This window comes from Lepidochelys kempii, chromosome 3 (genome assembly GCF_965140285.1).
Source record: "Lepidochelys kempii isolate rLepKem1 chromosome 3, rLepKem1.hap1, whole genome shotgun sequence".
Lineage (NCBI taxonomy): Eukaryota > Metazoa > Chordata > Testudines > Cheloniidae > Lepidochelys > Lepidochelys kempii.
Window position 1 is genome coordinate 50856650 of NC_136382.1, and position 22805 is coordinate 50879454.

General features: G+C 43.6%; 1 protein-coding gene across 6 annotated transcripts in view; it reads left to right on the forward strand.

Annotated features, from left to right (window-relative positions):
- The first annotated feature begins 1373 nt into the window (after window positions 1–1373).
- The window catches only part of LOC140908681 (isoaspartyl peptidase/L-asparaginase), a 239633-nt gene continuing 218201 nt past the window's right edge, over window positions 1374–22805 (forward strand). For 4 of the 6 annotated variants that reach the window (XR_013635541.1, XR_012157952.2, XR_013635543.1 and 1 more), the window contains exons 1-2: window positions 1374–1504; window positions 12602–12822. Coding sequence is in view for 2 of the 6 variants with exons in the window: in XM_073336337.2 (XP_073192438.1) it covers window positions 12630–12822 (193 nt within the window). In the remaining 4 variants the exon portion in view is untranslated. Of the gene's footprint in view, window positions 1505–1984; window positions 2278–12601; window positions 12823–22805 lie in introns of those variants that run through there. The other 2 variants (XM_073336337.2, XM_073336338.1) reach the window with 2 other exon arrangements.

The window sequence follows — 22805 nt, forward strand, 5'->3', positions numbered from 1 at the left end:
GCAGAATCTGTCTGGATCTAAGAGTAATCGCAGAAAGTTCTAATACGTTGACAGTAAATGTGGACTTTGGTATTTCCCATCTGACTGATCCTTTATCATCAACCCACAAAGGAGAAACTGTCAAGGAACAAGAGAACAACTCAGACTCTAATGAAAGGCTGATACTGAGAAGAACAGTATCAGATTGAACCTCCTGAAAGACTCATAGAGACTTGCTAACCTGCCTGAAGAAAGGGTGTTTGAGAAAAGTGAGTGGCAAAGACTCACTTAAGAGTGATGTGCTGGTAACCTCTCTTCTCTAGTTTCAGAGCAGTAGCCGTGTTAGTCTGTATCCGCAAAAAGAAAAGGAGTACTTGTGGCATGTCTCTAAGGTGCTACAAGTACTCCTTTTCGTCTCTTCTCTAGCTAATTGGCACATTGTACTACATGGGCTGAAAATTTAATGCATGTGTCATTAGATAGTTGTTAGCTGTTATTTATATATATATATATATACACACATACACACAAGAGTTAATTTGTTTTTCTTTAAGACGGAAGATGTAGAAATATGTTTGTAGAAGATTATAATTTTTAGATACTCCCTTATAAGGGACAGTATTATCAACATGGGCATTTGTAGATGTGCCCTGGAGGGGAGGGTTGGGAACATCACAGGGCTTTGTGCAGCAGTTCACCAGAGATGCTCTCCAGCTTGTTTTATTAAAATTTTATTCCTTTCCCATTCACTGGTTTGTTATTTAATGTACCCCAAGATCATTGCAATTTTGATTTAAATCAATCCACGCTACATCAGCTGTGAAGAACCAGCAGTGCAGAGGAGTAGAGCCTGCCATAAGAAGCACATGAGGATTTTGAGGTTGTTGGGGGATTAGGGTTTCCAACCCACCAAGATTTTCTTGGAATCTCCAAGAATTAAAGATTAATCTTTAATGAAAGATTATGTCATGTGACCAAACATTCAGGAATATACCCAACCAAAACTGGCAACCTTATGGTGGATGTAGCAATGAAAGGGTAAAGGAACGGGCAGGAGCAAGTTAGGGGAGGTAGATGAGGCTCCTGCTTTTCTCCTCCAATTTAGAACTCTGGGCAATTAAACTTATCCTGAAAATACTAAGAGTAAATAGCACTGCTATTTTCATTTATTTATAGGAATTCTGGCATTCTAAAGGTCCGCAGAGATTTGCTATTCCTGCAAGTAGGCAGTTTGCAGCAATTTGGAAATAAGCAATGTTAATAATTGATGTCATAATAGTTCTTTGAGGACTCTTGACTTGGGAGGTGAACAGCTCAGAAAACTTCATTTTAACTGTCTGAGTTTTAGTTATACATTTACCAGGCTTTGATAATACTTAGGAAATACACAGACAAAGGCTGGCATTCAGTTTTGGATTTGGAAGTCTAGGATTAATACTTATTTGTGCTGCGTTTTACTCACATTTATTGTGTTCAGGAGTCTTCTAAGGACTGTATGAGGCAGAGCTGTTTGTGTGACTTGAAGGTAAGTGTGCTTTTTAAGAGTATTGCTATTTTGTATTATATAATCAGGAATGTGTCTCTTCCATAACGTTAGCTCAATCCTGTTCCTCTAGCTTGTATATCAAAGTTATTTGGTGATTATATTTAAAGAAAAAGAAAACAAATAGACATGGAGGAAATAATGTTAGCTTTCTCTTCTGCTAGGGATTCCTTCTTGCCTGAGTGGGGTCCTGTGCCCTTTTAGCAGTGCTATTCTATAGTTCTATTCTGTAGTGCACTCTCCTGAGAGAATAGTTCAGGGCCTATATTCTTTTTGTGAGCTATACAATATGTGTTCTGCCATGCCAGCCTCACGTGAGGTGGATTTCTAGTATCCCTGGTGGTAGCAGTCTTGTGTGAGCTTCTGTCTCTTTAAGGCTGGTCTGGAGGAGTGGCTCACACAGGGCTGTCTTGGCCTGGAAATTGGCAGGAGGAAGCTGTTCTGAGCTGTGGCTGAGGGCTGTAGCTGCCTATTGTGCTGTGCTGCTCACCCCTCCCTTTCACATACACCACTCCTTTTCTGAGCCTTTTTCCCAGATCCGTACCTTTCCCGGCTTTGGTTGGCTCACTGCCCACTGCTTCTTTGCTGCAGCTGCGGAACTGCTTATAACTGAGCCTCTCCGCTCAGTCACCCTTTAATTCTGTGCCCCTGAGCAGACCCAGCAGACAGTCGGCCTTCTCTTGGGCCTCTGCTGCTGCAGTGCTGTGCAACAACTGCCCTATCTGCTGCTTGAGTGCTCTGGTTCCTACCCCAAGGTAAGTCACAGAGGGCAGCTCTCTTCAGACCTACCTGGGATCAGCTTTTGGAAGGGTGTTATGAGGTAGCCCTCATCTGCAGTATTAACTGAGTTAACTGACCTGGGCCTTTCCCTTGTATTTCCTCCTCCCCTCCCACTATGCTGTATAGGACTTCAGGTAATTCAAGTCAGGTCAATCTGTGCAAAGTAAGTGTTCATTACAACATGATGTAACAGATTGTTTATGCACAGGTGCCAACTTCTTATGGCGCCCGTGGGTGCTTGCGCCCTGCCCCCATTCCAACCTCTTCCCCCAGAGTCCCAGCCCCAACTCCGCCTCGTCCCTGTCCCTATTGGACCCCTCCCCAAATCCCCGCCCCAGCCCCACCTCCTCCCCTGAGTGCGCCACGTTCCCCCTTTTCCCCATTCCCTCCCAGTGCTTGTTTCGCAGTGGCAAACGCTGGGAGGGAGGGGGAAAAAGCAGGCACGTGGCGCACTCGGGGAGGAGGCAGAGGTGGAACAGAGGCGCAGGTGAGCTGGAGCGGGGATCTGCCAGTGGGTGCAGAGCACCCACCAATTTTTCCCATCAGGTGCTCCAGCTCCGGAGCTCCAGCCTATGGGTGCTCCAGGCCCGGAGCACCCACAGAGTCAGCGCCTATGGTTCATAAGTGTATTGAGCCGAAATTATTGATGTCATAATTAGGATGGTGCCCTGTTATACTGCATGCTGTACAGACATAAATGTAGTTTTTCCTGAAAACCTTACAGTGCAGTTTAAGACCAGGCATGACAAGTGAGTGTAAGAAACCATACTTAAAGGCGTGTGAAAAGAGTGGAGGGTCTATCACCCACCCCCTGCCCTAAGGTCACTTCTGCTCTGCCAGCCCCCCCTTGTCAACTCTGTCCCCCTGCCCGCCCTTTCCCTTAACCTCTGCTCCTTTTACAGCTCCTAACATTCTACATCCACCTCTCCCAGGCCTAGGGGGAGGGTATTACAACAGGTTTCACTCTCCCCCTTCTTGGACCTGGTATTGTGGGGAAGGCTAGGAGAAGCATAAGAACATAAGAATGGTCATACTGGGTCAGACCAAAGGTCCATCCAGCCCAGTATCCTGTCTGCCAACAGTGACCAATGCCAGGTGCCCCAGAGGGAGTGAACCTAACAGGTAATGATCAAGTGATCTCTCTCCTGCTATCCATCTCCACACTCTGAGAAAGTAGACGAGCTGTTCTGTTGTTCACAGGAAAGGAGGAGAAAAACAGAGCTTCCCTGATCTCCTGGGCACTTTCTACTTCCCCTCTCCTCCAGGGCGAGGGACCCGGATGGCTCCTCTGCTCTTCCCCCCTCCACTGGCTCAAGGGAACTCTGGACACTAAGAGTAAAGCTCTGCTGTGCAGGAGATAAAACTTTATCCAGGGGTGGTCCCAGACTGTGGAACTAATGGTCATCACAAACCCGAGTGCTACTGGTTCCAACTCAAGTTTGGGGCACGGTTCTTTGACTTTACCTTCTCACACACACACACACACCAGATATTTTTAAAAAAAAACAATCTACCAAAACAAGACAAAGTGCACATGCTCTACTTATCCTCTCCCGCAGGGGGAGGAGAGAACAAAACACACAACAGATGTTAGTCATGTTGCTTAATGACTTTCTTGAAGGTGCTCAGATATTATAGTGATGCATGTGATATAAGGACCTATATAGAATAAAACAGTGTCAATGCCTGAGGGGAGAGAGCTCTACCTGCTTTCCGCAGCAGCCCAGGAGGCTTTCCCCACTTGCCCCAAAATATAGGCAAGTGGGGAAAGCCACCAATTGGAGCAGGTTTTTCCTCAGGCTGTACTAAATGTGTGTTCCCCTCCACAAGCCAACTTGCTTATTTGAAATTTTATTTTCTGGGTCAGTGACCTGGAAAGCTTTAAGCACTGACACTGGGAGAAAAGGGGTTAGAAAGAAGAAAGTTTGCTATAAGCGCATGTGGGTACAAAGGTAAGTAACTGCACAACTTTGATTAATGGTGATTTTTTTGGAGGATGGAGCAAGGAACAAAGTGAGACTTTGGTGAAAGAGGGAGTTGTCATCAGTTGACGGGTATGTGTGCTCTCTCAGTATGCTGTCCCAGCCCTGTGCAGATAGTTGGTTCAACAGACCGCAATAGTACTCTGACTGCTCCCCACACCAACGTGCAACCTGGAACTGGGGTACCGCTGAGCCCTGTCTCACCAGCCTGGGCTCCCTCTCATACTGTGCCTGACGAGCTGCAGACCTCTCCCAGTCCTACACTCACACAAACCTTTACACCAGCAGGGACACACTCAGCTGCAGTTACATGAAGGCTTCTCCCCAGTTCCACAGCCTAGGACCTCAGAGCTGTACCATCTTGCCCTGGTCAAAATCCTGAGCAGTATAAATGTATTACCTAGTCCACCCCTCCCTCTATGTGGAGAGGACAATGCCCCAACCCCTGTGCCTGAGCAGATTCCTCACACACTTCAAGCAAACCATACTATTTTAGGTATAAATATAAAACAAGTTTATTAAATATGGAAAGATAGATTTTAAGTTATTTCAAGTAATAGTGATTATAAGTGATAGCAATCAAAGATGGCTACCTAAGAAATAAACAAAATTCCAATCTAAGTCTTATAAACTAGATAGGATTTGAATCAAACAGTGTTTCACCCTGTTAGATAGAACAAACAGTCCATCAAGCATCCATACATGGGCAGGGCTTCCTTCTTTCCTGCCTGGGACCCTCCCCAGTTCAGCCTTTGTTCCTAAGACGTTGTGTTGTAGGGGAGTGAGGCCCTGTCATGATGTCACTTCCCCCTTTTATATCTTGTTCCAACATGCTGGAAAGATCTTTTGCTGTGACTTGAGTCAAACAGTTCCCATTGTGTAGTGCTATCTCTGAGAGGTTTCTGTTGTCCCCAGTTCCTGGGGTAATCCTTGTGAGGGTGTGTATCTCCTCAACAGGCCGTCAACATTGTTTGGCTTTTTTATTATTGTACCTGAAAGGCTGCTTGTGCGTGTTCCCGGCCTCACATGTTTCAGTAGCACATACATAGCAAAAATTTATAACTTCCTATACAATGAGAGCACATACAACTTAACAGGATATTAATGTTCAACATACAAAAACTTTTAGAATGATACCTCACAAGGCATATGTTGTACAAAACATATCAATATCACCATGGTGAATATAAGGTGCAGAATGTCTCTTTGGGGCAGAGTGTCATAAGTACTACCCAGAAAGAAAGACCATGGCACTGTTCAGTGACAAATGCTCTTGGCCAGGTTTATTGCCCTCAAGGCACAGTCCCAATTCCTTGGATCGGTGGTTACAGGTAGGCTAATACACGAGTATCTAATGGCAAGGAGTGGCTCAGTCATGAGGTACCCCAACATTTATAGACTGAGACAAACAACTTACATACCACCTTTTGTATTTCATGACATCTGCTTGTTACCTCCCCTTGTATCTTGCTCCAGGTGTCTCGGGCAAAACATCCCTAGTCATCACTTCCATCAAACCCTCTTATCTGGTGTTAGGTCAGGACGTACCTTCGTTAATCTTCTGAAGTGTGTTCACACGCGTGCCCAGTGTCTGTTGCTTCTTAGGAGCGCCTGTGTTCGAGCAACACTAGCAGTGCCCTTGCCAAGTTCATGTATCAAACAGTGAACCTTGTAAACATCTGCTTTAATACATGGCTTTAATATGGTTCAGGCCTCAGATCTTATACCAGGCCCAGTGCTCCAGGCTCTCTCTCCCTTTCTCTCCCCTATAGGAGTATACAGAAGAATAGGACAGGTTAGAATAATGCATTTTTGCAAGTTAGTGGGAAGATAGTGGAAGAACTGTAATAGCTAGCCACACACAAATTATATTATGCCTTGTTAATTTTCCATCAGTTCAAAGGCCTATAGATGGAAACTTTGCTCAACCGCAAAATAAAGAAAAGTAATTTAAGCTGAGAAGTATTTTCAAAATGCAAGTAACATGTAGAGTGCTGTAAACTCTTTGAAACTATGAGCCAAATATTTAGGGGCAATTTAAAGCTTTAACATACCAACTGCAGTCATAAGAATCCCTTCACTACTAGCTGTGCACCTGCTGCCATCATCAGCTGAGAACATATTTAACTTTAAAAAAAAATCAGAAATAATAGTTTATCTACTGACAGTATAAATAACACCAACTATTACTATAACGAAAAGCAAGGTCAGGGGGAAAAAACCCACTTTCTTCTGTTTTCCTCCTCCATTTCTTTGGGAATTTGACTGTGCTTTGTGTCTACTTAGCCTGTACTCCTTCCTCCGCAGATTCAGTTTGCAGCTGATCTACATGGGCAGGCACCTTCACTTACTGTAGTTGAAGTAATTATTACTGTTATAACCTGCAGGATTGGGGTTTAGTCCACTTCCCCCATTTGTTTGTGGTTTTCACACAGCAATGTGAGACCACACATTTTAAAACCAGGAAATTGTCATTGTAAACTCACAAGTACTGTCAAGTGATTGATAACAAGTGTAACACCTGGGTAGAAGGGTGGACTCTACATAATTAGCCATACCCAAATCTGTTCATAGCCCCTGTTCCAGGGCTCTGTTTATTATCCCAGAAAGAAACAGTAGAGAGACAATATAAAATAACAATCTCATTCTCAAACTAGATTGTGCTCCTCAGCCTTCTGTAGCTTCCCAGTCAGAATCTCTACTCACCCTAGGTGGATCCACTTCATAGTGCTCTGTTGTATTTCAAGGGGAATGTTCTCCTCTAAACCCCTAATTGATATCATCACCTGATTTTGCCTAGCTAGGTTAGATGATTCCCAGCACCTGTCTGCTGGGCTCCTCTCCAAAACAGGATTGGGTGCTCCTCCCACTATTACAATGTGCAGAAACTTTTAACTCATATTTTTGAACTGATTATATCTCATTCTATGCTGTCCTTTTAACATTCAGCTAGAATCCATGGACTTCTAGGATAGCATAGCAAGTTCAATTTATTTTAAACTGTTCAGAACTTTTGGTTGCTTTGAAACATTTTATACACAAAGGTCTAAACTTATGTCTTCCTAGTGAAACCTATCTAGTGTTCAGTTAAATAATTGCTTTCCCATATCTGAGGAGAAATGGTTAAGGAATAAGTTTTGTGCTTGAAAATTACAGAGCGGGTGAATGGGATGTTAAACAAACCAAGTGCAGGGTTACTGATATGCAGATAAATGGGGAGAGTGACATGGAGAGGGACAGCAAGGGGGTGCAAGGGAAGGGGAAAGAGATGGAGATGGGGAAAGGTCTGCAAAATGAAAAAGACACTTTACAAACTGATTTGTCTGCCTTTCCAATTTCTGCCTATGCAACTCCTGAGAGTTTATTCTAGGTAGAACTGGTAGTGCTACCTACATTTAAGATTTTCCAATACTTCACATTATAAACGTCTGTTTTCAATTTCTTATATTTCTGCCAAACTTCAACCGTTCAGGTTGAAACAACACCACTTTAATTCATTCCCAGACCATTATGTGTCCTGTATGTTGAATGAAGTCCTATGGAAAAAATAGTATGTGATCATGTAATAAAGGCTTTATCATGATGCATTTACAGAAAGGAGGGGAAAATTAAGATTGCCTTAACCCTAGCATTTCCTAACTTTTGAATGCTTGACTTTGTAACCGTAATGTTCTTTTAACATAGTTTTTGTATGTAATTTGAATATATAGGAAGACTGTTTATGTAATATACATTTCATTTTGTCTGGAGTTTTGGATTTTCTGGTCTATTTAACCTCACAGATTATGCAAACTTTGAAACATTTGGCTGCGACCCAGTAGGAAAATCACGACACCTAATGGGACCCTTCTGATCCATCATAAAAGTATGATAAGGGATAAAACACATCAGAAAAGGACCAGCATTCTAGTAAACATACTGTTGTGACCACTGCTTTGTCAGTTGTCACATGCTTTGAATTATATAGTGCACAAAATTCTGTATAAATGTACATTCTAATAATTACATATTCAGGTATTCACCATTGAATGTACAATCCTTCATTCAGACTATCAAATCAAAATTGTGTTCTCTCCAGGAGTACAACTCAGAATACAACCTGCCCTCTGGAATTTATGACCTGGGATTAGATCCAAGAAAGTGGGGTTCTGAAATTTGTATTGTTTAGGAATTTTCACTTTTCTCTTTAAGGAAATGGGGGTTTCCCTCCAAAGTTGGGTTGTGAGCGGAAGCCCTAATAAGAATGCTTCTAGTAGACCTAGATTGGATCACTTAAATTGCAGTGCCAGCCTTCAAGAGTTAGTAACCCATAGGAGACAACAAAAGGGAAACGGTTACAATTTTTCAAAGCAGGAGTCAGTATTAAACTAATGGAGAAGCACATAGCTCTGCGATTACACATCTGTGCCCCTACCTACTGTCATGAGTCTTCTAGCACTTTCCTGCTTGAGCCATGCACCCCTGCTAACTACATTCCCTTCTTGCCCATCCTGCTTCACTCTTCCTTCCACGCTTCTAAGGATATGTCTATACTGCAATTAAAATGCTGAACTGGCCTCTGCCAGTTGATTCAGGCTCTCAGGGTTTGGGCTAAGAGACTGATTAATTGTGGTTTATACGTTCAGGCTTGCCTCTGTGAAGTGCGAGGGTCCCAGAGCTTGGGCTGCAGTTCAAAACCTGAATGCCTACACTGCAATTAAACCCTTAGCAGGATCCCTGGGCGCCCGAGTCGGCTGGCATGGGCCAACAGCTTATTTTTAATTGCAGTGTAGCTATACCCTTCGTGGAATAATGTCCCTAATCCTGTATGCTACACAAGCTTATTTTTTTTCTTATTTCCTCAGCCTCTCCCACAATAACCCACATTCCTGTCCAAAACATACAGCATCATAATTACAAACAGCAACATAGAGATGAAATCCTTTCCCATTAAAGTGAATGGGATTTTTGCAGTTTACTTCAATGGGGCCAGCATTTCACGCATAATGTGTTCAATGGGAAAACAAGCAATCTCTTAGCACTTCCTGAAGCCTTACTTCTTTGTGCCTAATATCATGTCTCTGTGCCATGTCATATTTAGTTTTCCATACTGCGAATAGCACATACTGTTTAGTGTTATGTACATAATAGATTGCAAGCTCCTGAGAAGCAGAGTTGCTTGATTCTTTCTGTAAAGCATTTTAGCCATATGTTGTGAATTTTATAAAGATACTAAATTATTGTGCTGTATATAGCCCACATACGCCTTAAAAATATAAAACTCCACAATTTAAATGCAAAACTTTTGTAAGAGGAAAAACAAGTCCTGACTTTGGTTTTGTTCACTCAGATTGCTATATTGAAACTGCTTTAGTTATAAGAAGTAGCATTTCTGTAGAGGAATGATAATTTTCTTCAGTATGCTTTGACTTGGAAGTAATGAAAATAAGGAAAACTTTTCATAGTATCCTAACAAAGGCCCTGATTCAGTAAAGCATTTAATTACATGATGAATTTTCATCATGGGTTGAACTACTCACATGCTTGAAGTTAAGCATGTGCTTATGTAACACTGACAGACCCTGGTCTTTGTCAGGTGGGATCCAACCTGGGACCTCTGGAGCTAAATGCATGAGCCTCTACTGCAGGGATTGGCAACCTCTGGCACACAGCCTGCCAGGGTAAGCCACCTGGCGGGCCAGGCCAGTTTGTTTACTTGCCGCATCCGCAGATTCGGCCGATCACGGCTCCCACTGTCCGCAGTTTGCCACTCCAGGCAAATGGGGGATGTGGGAAGTGCTGGGGCCGAGGGATGTGCTGGCCAGCGCTTCCTGCAGCCCCCATTGACCTGGAATGGTGAACCGCGACCAGTGGGAGCTGCGATCAACTGAACCTGCGGATGTGGCAGGTAAACAAACTGGCCCGGCCTGCCGGGGGCTTATCCTGGCGGGTCGCGGACCAAAGGTTGCCGATCCCTGCTCTACTGCCTGAGCTAAAAGCCACGTGGCCCTTAGCTAAGGCTGTAAAGCAGACTCATTAATCTCTAAGTGGTCTTGGTGCCAAACTGAAACTGAATCTGAAACTCAACTCACCATGAGGGCCACATGAGGACTAGTACAATGGCCCGAGGGCCACATCACTGAAACCTTTTCATACAATGATACAAAAGTATAGTCAAAAATGAAAAAAGTGAAGAGTAATATAGTATGCTATTAAAAGTCAACGTATTAACTTTTTAAAATCTGTAACGTGAAGAGGGGTTTTAATAAAATATAAACACTCAGTAATGCACCTCACTCAAATGATACAAATGCGTTTACTTTTAGAATTAGTTTGGTTAAAGCCCCCGCCCTCTGCCCCAGGCCCTGCCCCCAATTCCACCCCTTCCATGAGGCCCTGCCTCTGCCCCGCCTCGTTCCACCCCAACTTCACCCCCTCCCTGCCCCTATTCCAACCCCTTCCCCAAATCCCCGCACCAGCCCCGCCTCTTCTCTGCCTCCTCCCCTGAGCACGCCGCATCCCGCTCCTCCCCGGATAGTCCAAAGCACTGCCAAACAGCTGTTTGGCAGCGGGAAGTGCTGGGAGGTAGACGGAGGAGCAGGGACGTGGTGCGCTTGGGACGGGAGGGGAGCTTGGCTGCTGGTGCAGTTGGTGCCTATGGTGGGCTGCAGGAAATAACTCCCTGGGCTGCATACGGCCTGTGTGCCATGTGTTTGAGACCCCTGGCTTAAATTATAGTGGAGTGCCAGCTCTGTTACAGTTTAGAGTTAAGACCAGCTTTCTATTTAAAACTGGACTCTTCTAAGTGCTCTAAAACACTCTGATGTGTCATCATGGAATTACCCCTGAGCCTGCCTAAGCCTGATGACTCATCCCTGTGCCAGCAAGTGTAATAAATCATCAGAGCCAATTACTCCAGTTCTTGTGATAGACCATTCAACCAGGGTTCAGCCAATTCACATGTGAAGGCCCAACCATGTGATCCCACTAAGGTATATAGGCTCCTAAAACAAACTGTCTCTCTAGTGTACTTAATGTTGCTATGTGGTTGGGAATGTTTCAATTGTCTAGTAGTTTTAACAGACAGCAGCTGTGCTAGCTAGTCTCTACTCCTTCCTCACCTGGCTGCTAGACAATTATGTTACAAGAATGTTAGGCTTGCAAGGACCAGTCCTCAAAAGTTAGGAATGCTAGAGTTAAGTTTGACTGTGTATGTGAAACAGTAATTTTTAGAGGTTTACAACTCAACCAAAACTGTGTGGATTTCCATGGGGATAACATATGGCACCACTTTGATCCCCATCCAAATTTCATGTTTCTATTCCAAAGCCTGGAGGTAATAGAGCTCTTCAAATAAATGTTTAGGAAACTACTTAATGTTGGGAAAACTACTTATTTCCCTTTAACCTTCTTACTAGAAATACCTGAACTGTCTTCACTGAAGCTTCCAAAAGAATTCAACATGAAGCAGAGAGCAAAGATGGAAACTGTAGGTCTGAAAGGTTAAATTATGGAAAAGTTCCACTGAGAATAGGAGCTTAAAATGGAAAGTGTTAGGTATTCTTACCTAGAGGTATTGCTTCCAATAACATAGCATTTTAAAAAAATTGTATTAGAATTATATTTGTTGAAACCTGGTGACATATTTCACATGACATTTTGTGTCTCAGATTTTGTTTTTCTATGTAATTTGAAAAAAACCCCTTTTTTACATTAAAATGATGTGAAACTTTTTATTTGAATTTCAAAGGCACTCTTGCTCCAATTTTGGTGCAAAATTGCTCCAAATTTGCCTGTCAATTGAGGTTTGATCTCTGAAAGATAGTTTAATATGTTAATAATTGTGTCAGCCTCAATCCTCTAAGGAGATACACACAAATAAAAGGTTTCAGAGTAACAGCCGTGTTAGTCTGTATTCGCAAAAAGAAAAGGAGGACTTGTGGCACCTTAGAGACTAACCAATTTATTAGAGCATAAGCTTTCGTGAGCTGCAGCTCACTTCCTCAGATGCATATCGTGGAAACTGCAGCAGGCTTTATATATACACAGGGGTTTGCTTACTCAGAGCTTCCTGTAAAATCTATTTATTGTGTAAAAACAGAAGAAGCGGGGGGATGGGGAGATAAACATTAATCTTTGATACTTATAATGCAAGGAACTATTCAGAAACTATGGGCCTGATCCTGTAACTAGACCCACCAGGTTGGAACTCTACGCATGTGCCAACACATACAAAGTAGGATTTGAGGCCTAAAAGATTAATTTCTTAATGTTCCTGAATGTTGTTCTGATGTGCAATATTAACATTAACATGAAAAGGACCTGCTTGTTTCAACAGATACCTCATCTTTGGCAATCTGGTTAAGATGGGCACAAATCCTGTTCTTGTAGTCCATGGTGGAGCTTGGGCAATACCAGATGAGTTTGCTGAAAGAAGCATCCTGGGAGTGAAAAATGCAGTTAAGAGTGGCTTTGCAGTGTTGGAAATGGGAGGAAGTTCAATGAAGGCTGTAGAAATTGCTGTGCGGGCCTTAGAAGATGATACTGTGTTTGATGCAGGTATTGTGATTTTAAAAAAAAACCAAACTCTTAAATACTTTAAATCATCTTAGTTTTGATATATCCACAATGTTGCCTCAAGAGTTCTCTCCATTTTGTGTTTATCTTTTATGCTGCTTGTTACATCTGCCCACCAAAGATCTTTATTTACACATTTCCTATGGAGCTGATTCAGTGCTGGATGATATGTTTCTTCTTTGTGCTGTTCAGTAATTGCTATTTTTTCAAAAAGTATTTACTGTTGTATGTGTGGTTGAGAGATTTACAGCTAAGGTTGGATTTTAGCAGATATCCGCTTGCTTTTTAGCAAGGGTAGTGAACAAAACTTTGAGGCTTTTTGATGTTTTCTCTGAATATTTTACAATTCAATTTCAAGGTTTAATCTGTTAAATCAGAGTTCCTAATAATATGAGTCCACAAAACAAGAAAAAATCCTATAGGTTAATAAATGTTTAAACAACTGCCATTACTGTGATGCTTCCCAGGGGTATGCAGGGTTGTGAGGCACCTTGCTACTACCTGTCCTTAGCTTGAGGGAGCCTTGTCTGTGGAGCCTTGCGTGGATATAAAATTTATATTTGTGGATACAAAATGGATATCTGCAGGGCTGAACCATGGGGCAAAAGCAGCAGCATGTCAGGCCACTGCTCACAGGAGCCAGCACCCAGCCAAGGCTCCTCTGACATGGTTGTACTGTCCCCAGCCCTGCCCATTGGGGCTGGCACCAAGCTCACAGGCAGCTGTCCCTGGTCATACTAGTGTGTGCAAGTGGCTCATATGCTCCCGGACAGGAGACGTGGACTGTTGTGTGGAAGGGATTGCTGTTTGGGAGTGTGTGAGTCACTTTGTTTATAGAGAAAGCAAGTATAAGTTTATTTAATGCACAACAGAGATTCAAACTATAGCAAGCAGAAATATTGAAAACAAAGGGCTAAATATAAAATAAAAACTTAACATGCATACTAGAGCCTAAACTTAACCACCAATTCACTGCCGTTATATAGAGCAAAACCTCACCCCAAATCCGGCCAGCCAGGCTTGACTGGGATCTTCTGTTCATGAGATAAGTCGAACTGTCTTCTTGCCTCCTCAGTGGAAAGATCCAGAGTTTGTGCACTTATGCACCTCTCTGCGAGCTTGCACCCAGAGGTCCCTGGGTCCATAGATGCCGTGTTTCTAATCAGCCGGGGTGTGCTCCTCCCCCTGACCCATTTTGCCTTGGTCCCATACCACTCCACCCCTTTGCCCCAAGGCCCCACCCCTACCCTGCTTCTTTGCACCCCTGCCCCGCCCCTTCCCCTCCCCTGAGCACACTGTGCCCTCTTTCCTCCCCCCAGTGCCTCCTGATGCTGCAAAGCAGCTGATCCACAGCATGCGCTTGGCGGTGGGAGGGAGGTGGAGGTGCTTATCTGTGGGGCCCACCAGTGGGCAGGAGGTGCTGAGAGGAGGGGGAGGTGCTGATGGGGGGCTGCCAGTGGATGCTCAGCACCCACCACTTTTTCCTGTGGGTGCTCCAGCCCCAGAGCACCCATGGAGTCGGTGCCTGTGCCTGGGTCCCAGTTAATTAATCTCTCTGTGAATAATGACAGCCACTTAAAAACACAAGGTACCAGGGACTGCTTCAGCTTGATGGGAAGGATGTTTTTTTTGCTAGGGTATAGATGATGATGTGCAGTTCCATTCATGGGCTGGGTAACCTCCCACCTAGAGATCATCAACTTCAGGACATCGTGCCATGGAGGGGAGGCTGGAACTGGGCCTGAACTGGGAACAGGATTTGGACAATTGCTGGTGCTGCAGTCAGACTTTGGTTGTTCTGGAACCTGCTGGCCACAAGTCCCAGCACATGCTCAAACAGGCCCCTCTACAGCTGGTGCTCTTCTTGCTGTTGCTGGTGGTCCTGCCACTTACGGCATGGCAGTGGGAGATGCAATGCACAACCATCCTCTCCAACATGCTGTCATCTACAGCCTGATTCTTCCAATCCCATTCCGACACCTCTCTGCAGATTGAAGAGGTGGTCAGATCTCTTGATGAAATCCCCATGCATCTTCATCAACATTTATTCCTTCTCCATCCAAGGTTTTGGATCCTGGTGTTGTCCTCCCTCGCTTGCATTGAGAATAGTATATTTTTCTGTCTGGAGGGGATAAAAGTTTTTCCTCTTTAACTTTCTGCATCACAGGCTGGGAAAAGTGACAAGGGTTTTCTCCTGGGCATTCATTCTGCGTTTCTCTGCCTGGAAGCTGCTTGGTCCTCAGGATCCTCCCCAACTTCGCAATGAGAAAATCTGTATTTAAACTTTTTAATTTAAAAAAGCAGTTTGAGGGCTTGGGTGTGTCAAGCAACAGCAGAATGGTACTGGTGATAGGGTTAGCCTGTGGTGGCACTGGAAGATGTGAACTTGCTTGAGATCCCTGCGTGGAAGAGAGAACACTTTTTTTTCCCAAGCCTCTGGGAGAAAACCATCCCCCTGTGTCATTGAATTGTTCTGTTGTCTGGGATGACTGATGGGCAGATTAATGACTGGAGGGCTTTCTCAAGGCATAGTATTGCCAGCTGGTCAAGTGTGGCGTTGCATGTGCTTCCTGCCTCAGTTTCTTCCTCCCCCAATTTTTCTTTCTCTCTCCCCGAGAGCTTCATATAGCTCATCTCTCCAGCTGAGTCACTCTCAAAATTCAGTCTCTTTTCAGGGTAACAGAAGTCCAAACAACCCAAAAGTATTCTCCTCTTCAGCCCACCTCTGGACTCCCTGTAAGTGCCTGCACTCTGGGGCAGAACACTGCCTCTCATGCTCTTTCCCTGGAGTCCCCTCATAGTCCCAGCCATTCTGGGCTGCCTTTCAGTCTCTCTGGTTCAGTTTCCCTGAGTCTCAGGCTGCTTCCCTAGAATCTTCCAGCCCCTACTTCAGGTGTCTCCCAGAGGAACCTAGCTTGCTCCCTCAAACTGAGTTTTCGTAGTCCTTTCAAAGAAATCACCCAGCTGATCAGGACCAGCTGGGGTAGGAGAGAGTAGTTAATCCAACACAAATGTGTCTGAGCCCAGCTACCCTTAAATGACCACTCAACCTGTGACAAGCGGACAACTGAGCTACAAAAAGTGGAAGGATGAAAAATTTTCTCTGCTAAGAAACCTGATAGACCGTTTGGAGTTCCTGCTACATGAGAAGTACTTCTGCATCATTATGAAGGGTGGACTAACATTTAGACCAATTTAGACCTAGTTCATTATCCAGTAGCTTAAAACCACCACAGATTCCATTGGAAGAACTGACACGGATCAGAGCCCTTGTGGAGATGGAGGATGCAAGGTGAGTGATCTCTGGTAAACTTATTAGGATGCAAGTAGGTTCTTTTATTATTTTTAATATGTCTTTGGAGTAAAATATGCTTGCTCAGAAGGAACCAGGTGGTAACATAACATTACATTGTGTACCATCTCTGAGGGGAGAAGCAAAATAGGCCTGCTTAGGCAGACTGTCTTTTTCTGGGAATAATACAGTGAAGGCAGGGAACTCTTCAGCCTCGAAATACACTGGTCACCAGGGAGAGAGATTCAGATCTCCACCCAAGAAAGGCAACAGCTAGAAGGCCGGAAGGCTGAGGGTGCTCATTCTTTTCCCTCCCCTCTCTTTCCTCTCAGTACACATGCTCATGTTTGATTGTTGCCTCTTCAGTTTCAGCCTTGCTACCACTGCTCGACATACCTCTTGCATGGTGTCACAGTTCAGGGCAACTGCACCTGTATTTCCCCTTAGTGGTCCAGCAGGGGCAGCTGGATGTTGGACCCATATTTCTGACACACTTTGCAAGTACTCTGGAACTTGATATTCCAGAAGCCAGGAAACAGACCTATTCCCTAAGCCAGTGTTATTTTCTGAAGTTTGGGCTGCCCTTAAAAATGCTAATGCCAGTTTGAGAAAAAGCACGCTGCTATGTATGCCCGGTGTAACTATGCTTGTCCCTGTGTTTGCTGGCCTTGCTTGTCTTGTATTGCATAAAACTTCTACCCTCCCGCATACAGTACACTGCACGACTGTAACAGGCGGTGGTGGCCTTTTTTGTTGTCTATCTCCCTGACCATATCAACAATGTTGAGTTATTCTCTTACCCATCTGAGGCAATGGTTGTCCTTCTGGTCTGTTCCTCCATCTCCTCCCCAAACGGATTGGACTGGCTGTATCACAAAATGGTGAGTGTCTGCTCTGCCTTAGTCAAGATTGCTGTGGACAGCCCTAGTTTCAGCTCCTCCTCTGAATCCTCAGTACTTGGTTGCCTCCACCCCTTGAATCCTAGACACGTCAAGTGCCCAGGGTACATGGTCTCCCTGCTTTGGGCACTGCTGAGCACCCAGTGCAGCTCCTGATAGAAAAGGGGAGTTCTGGGCTGGGTGTTGTGGTTCTTTGCCTGGCAGTATGGATTCTTCAGGAATTTTAACTTCTGCTGGCACTAAGGTCCAGTTTGGTGGATCTCTTCATCTGACTTACTGGAGATTCAATGATTAGTCTTGCACTCAAATACATATGTCTTTCTGGCCTCATACTACATGTTCTCAATAACTTTGATGTCTGCCTCAGTCCAAGTAGAAGCATGCTGATTTACTTTTCTGGATGTCATATGATTTGAATAAGTGCAACAGGAGCACTATACAGATGTTACAGTTACAGAAAGTTGTGTACTAAGGTAGGGTCCAAATACCAAAGCAGGTTATTTATACTGCCTGGAGTTGACTTTACAGAACTAGGGATAAATAGGTAGACACAACAGAGGCCCCAGGGGGAATTTTGGAAAGTTGTGGGGGGATGTGTCCGTACAGCAAATAATAGCTCAAGTGTCAGCAGCACTTGATCTTCAGCGGCCCCAGCTCAAGTTTAAAGCACCACCGCTTGAGCTAGAGATTTTTCTGTGTGGATGGGAGTCAGGTTGGGGTAACACTCAAGTTATATCTTGAGTTAACTTTGCAATAAAGCCAAGGCTTTATTCTAAATGTTCATAAGTATCCACCAGATCCCAGTCCTGAAAACTAAAATGAACATGCTTAACTTTACTATTGTGAATTGTTGCATTGACAGCAATTGAGTTACTCACAGTAGTAAATATAAGCACATATGTAAGTGTTTGCAGGATCAGGAACTAATTTTGGGTGCCTCCATTTTTTAAGCTTGATTTTTTTTAAGCTCAGCATCCAAAATCTTACACACTCACAAGAGCACTAAAGAACATTCTTTCCTGACTACCTCATATAAAATGTCAACTGTTTCTCTTTGCGTTTAATATAATGTAAGTTGGAACAAAGAGTTTATGAAGTTTGATATTTATTTTCATTTGATTTTTTTTCCTTTACTGTTCTGTAATGTGAAAAAGCCCATTCTGTTTTGTGACATAGTTAAAGTGAAATTATTCAGTTGTCACTGTGGTGTCTCTAATAGCTGAATTCTGCTGTACTACAAATAACAGGGATAAAAATATTCCCCTTCTTTTCTACTTGCTGGAAGGTATAGTAAGGAGAGGATAGAATTTGACTTAACACAAGGAAGTTTAAAGTTGCCCTCTGGCAGGCAATTCCCCATCAAACACTCTGTACCCTATTTTTCATCTCTCATTTTTCAACCCAATTGATTAGCTAGAGTTATTTTTATTTTTACTTCCGAGTGGCAGTAGGAAAGAAACACTGAAGAAATATTTCTTTCTGAGAAGTAGATGGGCATAGATGCAACTGAGGGTAAAATTTGACCCACCATCACTTTCCAAAGTTGAACCAATTAAGTTCCACTAGGAGATAAGCAACAAGATGCTAACAAAATGAAATGCACAACCATTAGTAATAATAATAATGAAACCCCATTCCACTGTTCACCTCTCTTTCTTTTCCTAATCCTTATGTGATTTTTTTTTTGTGATGTTCCCCTGGTGTTATCCGGACTGGTGATCTGCTAGCTCATTCCAATCCTTGACTCTGGGAGCCAGCCTTACCCTGCTCTGCTGTGAGAACCCCCACTCCTGGGCTGTTCATGCACAGCCTCTGGCATGTAAGCTGCTCCTTGGATTGTGCAACCAAATGATACTAGCCAATATCTCCAGTCGCAGACACAACCCTAGGAACCTCCATCTTGCAGTGTCCAATTATGCCCGCTGGACGCTGCAAGCTTATATGAGTTTATCAATTTAACAAAGAAATTGATGTGTACCAGGCTTGTTATCCCAAGGGGAGTCTCTGACATGCTTCAAAACAAACTCATGGCTTCAGGTAGAATAAAGAAAGATTTTAAGTGATTATAAGACAAAGCATAATTCAGATTTGGTCAAATGAAATAAAAGCAAAACACATTCTAAGCTGATCTTAACACTTTCAGTGCCTGTACAAACTTAGATGCTTCTCACCACAGGCTGGCTAGTTGCTCTTCAGCCAGGCACTCCCTTTTGATCAGCGCTTTAGTCGCTTGGTGGTGATGTTTGTAGATGGAGGTGGTAGAGACAGGAAGAGCATGGCAAACATCTCTCCCTTTTATCATGTTCTTTCTTCCTTCTTGGCTTTGCCCCCCTCACACCCCCTTCAGAGTCAGGTGAGCATTACATCACCACAGTCCCAAACTGACCAAAGGAAGTGGAGTGACTCAGTCGAGAGTCCTTTGTTGCTGCCTAGGCCAGTGTCCTTTGTTCTTGTGAGGCTGGGCTGGGTTTGTCCTCAGCAAGCCCTGATGAGGTGTGAACTGCCCCCTGCTCTTGGAGAGTTCTTGCCTGGGCTTGCTTTAAGCCATGAGGACACATTTTCAGCCTCATAACTATATACGTGAAATTAAAACCTATAACATTACTATAACAACAATGCTCAGTACATCATGAGCCTTCCGAAGTCACCCAACATGACAAACTTTGCATTAGATACCACACAGTCATATTATAAGGATGAACATGGGGGTGTAGGGTGTTCCCCCGAGGTTACATTTATCATTTCCAACTCCCACCCATTTTGCTTTCCCTCCATTCTTTGTTTTCCCCCTTCTTCTCACTCCTATACATTTTCCTCTCCTCTCGCCATGGGCCTTAGGGCATGGCTACACGTGCAGATGTAGAGCGCTAGGAGTTAAACCAGCCTTTGGAGATCGCAGCAGGGAAAATGCTGCAGTGTGTTCACACTGTCAGCTGCAAGAGCAATGACGTGGCCACATTAGCAGCTCTTGCAACGCAGTGCGTTGTGGTAGGTATCCCAGTGTGCAAGTGGCTACAGCGTGCTTTTCAAATTGGGGCGGGGGAGGGATGGGGTGGATGGAGTGTGAAAGGCCGTGCGTTGTGTGTATTTGGGGGGAGAGACTGTGTTTTGGGGCACAGAGAGTGTGTCAGCATGCAGTCTTGTAAGTTCAGTTGTGGCAGAGGGAAGGGAGAAACCACAACATCAGCCCCCACCCCCACGTCACACACACACACACACACACACACACACACACCTGCCTCTGCAGCAGAAGCATTTCACAGTAATGGTTTGCTTTGTCCCGGAGCAAATAAGCATGTCGGCTGTCAGAAACGGAGATTTGAAAAGGGGTATCAGGTTACCTGCAGCTGAGTTCAAAACAATGACAAGAGTGGTCACTTGACTTCAAGGGATTCATAAAATATCAGGGTTGGAAGGGACCTCAGGAGGTCATCTAGTCCAACCCCCTGCTCAAAGCAGGACCAGTCCCCAATTTTTGCCCCAGATCCCTAAATGGCCCCCTCAAGGATTGAACTCACAACCCTGGGTTTAGCAGGCCAATGCTCCAACCACTGAGCTATCCCTCCCCCAAATTATGGAACATTTCTAGAGGCCATTCACAGCACAGTAAAGCAACATGTTGTCCACACTGACACCCGGGCGTTTCAGCCGGGGCGCAGCAAGCTTTATGCTTCTCGTAGAGGTGGATTACCAGGAATGCTCCAGCTGCAGAGTCCAGGCACTCTACCTGCCTTGCCAGTATGGACACCTCAGGAGTTAGGGTGCCCGGGGCTGATTTAATGCGCTCTAACTTGCAAGTGTAGCCAAGGCCATAATCATAAAGATCCAGATTGCTTGTGTGTAACTTGTAGCTACATTTTTCCTTCCACTCCCCAGTCTTCCATCTCCACACCTCAGTTTCGCTTGTACTCCTTCTTTATCTTCTTTATCTTCCCCCTTGTGTTCTCTCTTTCAAACAAATATTAGGACAGGCCTTTTTTGGAGCTGATTAGGGACTTAATTAGAGAGAGTGCCCAAATTTTGAGGTCTTTTAAAGTTAGTTCAGTTTCAGGGAGGAAAGGCAGATTAACATCAGAGCCAGTGATGATTCATCAAATGAAATTCAGGAATGGAAAAAATGTGACACACAAATTCTTTTTTGAAGAGAGCTCTTGGTCTATCACCTAGCATTTTAATTTCTGGGATCACATCTTTCCCTATTATTCATTCCATGTTTCTTTCCTTTCTTGCCATTATCCTCCCTGTATTTCTATTTCTCCACATATCTTCCTGTATATTGTGAGACTTGTGACAAAATAACAATAGTTAGTAATATTTAATTTTTCTTCTTAAAGACCCTGATCTTGGAGTCATGTTAGTGTGTGAAAACCTCAGCTTTAATTCTTTTTAAAAGAATGTTTCTAGACACTATGGTGGTGGAGAAAAGCTTGGAAATGTAAACCCTAAATGCTCAAAAACTAAAAGGCAAGTAAAGTCAGCTAGTGAACCACCTGGCTGGGTGCAGTCAAAGGTGGCAGTAGAAAAATAAAGGAATCTCTGAGAATATACTTAATTATAAAAGGAATTTGATAACCAGCGTACTTTCAACTCCCAACTCTGGAATAAATAAATAGAAAATGTTGGAACTGAAACGTCAACCTTTTAGACACAATATATGCCTCTATATAAGGCCCTGGATACTGTTCCTTATGGTACCTATAGTCCCAGAAAAAGTATTCCACAAGAAGGAAGCAGACACATTAGAGGAACTGGATGACCACTTATGTTGATGATGTCCTCGTCTGGAGAAACCAGAGAGAGGCATGATGACTTAAGTGAAGATGCTTTGAAATTTAAAAACCAGTATGACAGGTAGCACATTAGAGCTCAACTGTCTGAGAAATGTTAACTCAAATAAGGCATTAAACAAAATGACACCAAAATAGAGGCTATTTGTGCATGTTCCAATGCCTTAGAATATACAGAAAATGCAGGTTTCTCAGTGATCTTTCCTAATTCCTGTCACAAGTGTCCATAGTTATTAGGCCATTTTAGTGCCTAATTCAAAACCTATGAAGTCAGCTGAATTACATTTCAAGGGAAATCATTCATTTTAGCCACAAAATTACTTACAAAAGCAGACCGAGAGTGTCTTTCTATAGTGGCTTTTAATTATTCCTGCAGTAATTCTTTATAGCTTGTTCAAATGCAGTTTGTTTAGTTTAGTTTGCTTAGTAATCTGTACCAACCAATAATACAACATACCATTACATAAAATGTGTCTGTTCTGTAAGTGAATGAGTATGGAACCAACTTTCCTGTATATATACTCACAATTTTGAATTAAAAAGTCACTTTCCATAAATACTCCTCAGTAGTCACTGAAAACTAGCTATTTTAGTGAACATGCCTGACAGTAAAACAATTTGCTGGAATAGCTGTAAAATGGATTACAAAAGAGGTTTGGACACAGCTGGAGTGAGTTTGTTTGAATTCATTTAAAATTGTTTGCAGTATTCACCCAGTCCTAGAGGATGAGGATTTATTTGCAGGAGGCCACATCAGCCTACAGAGTATTTGAAGTACTAAGTCACAGAATTATAGAAGGTGATAACAAAATTGATAAAAAGAAATAACCCTTTTCACACCACCTAATTAACCTGTGAAACTCATTGCCCAAATATATCACTGGGGTTTTGAAGGTATTAAAGGACCGCTATGTGGAGAGAGGGTACAGCAGCCAGAAATCCTACAGGGAGCGTTAGGAAGGTTTGCCAGAATAGAAAGCTTTCCAG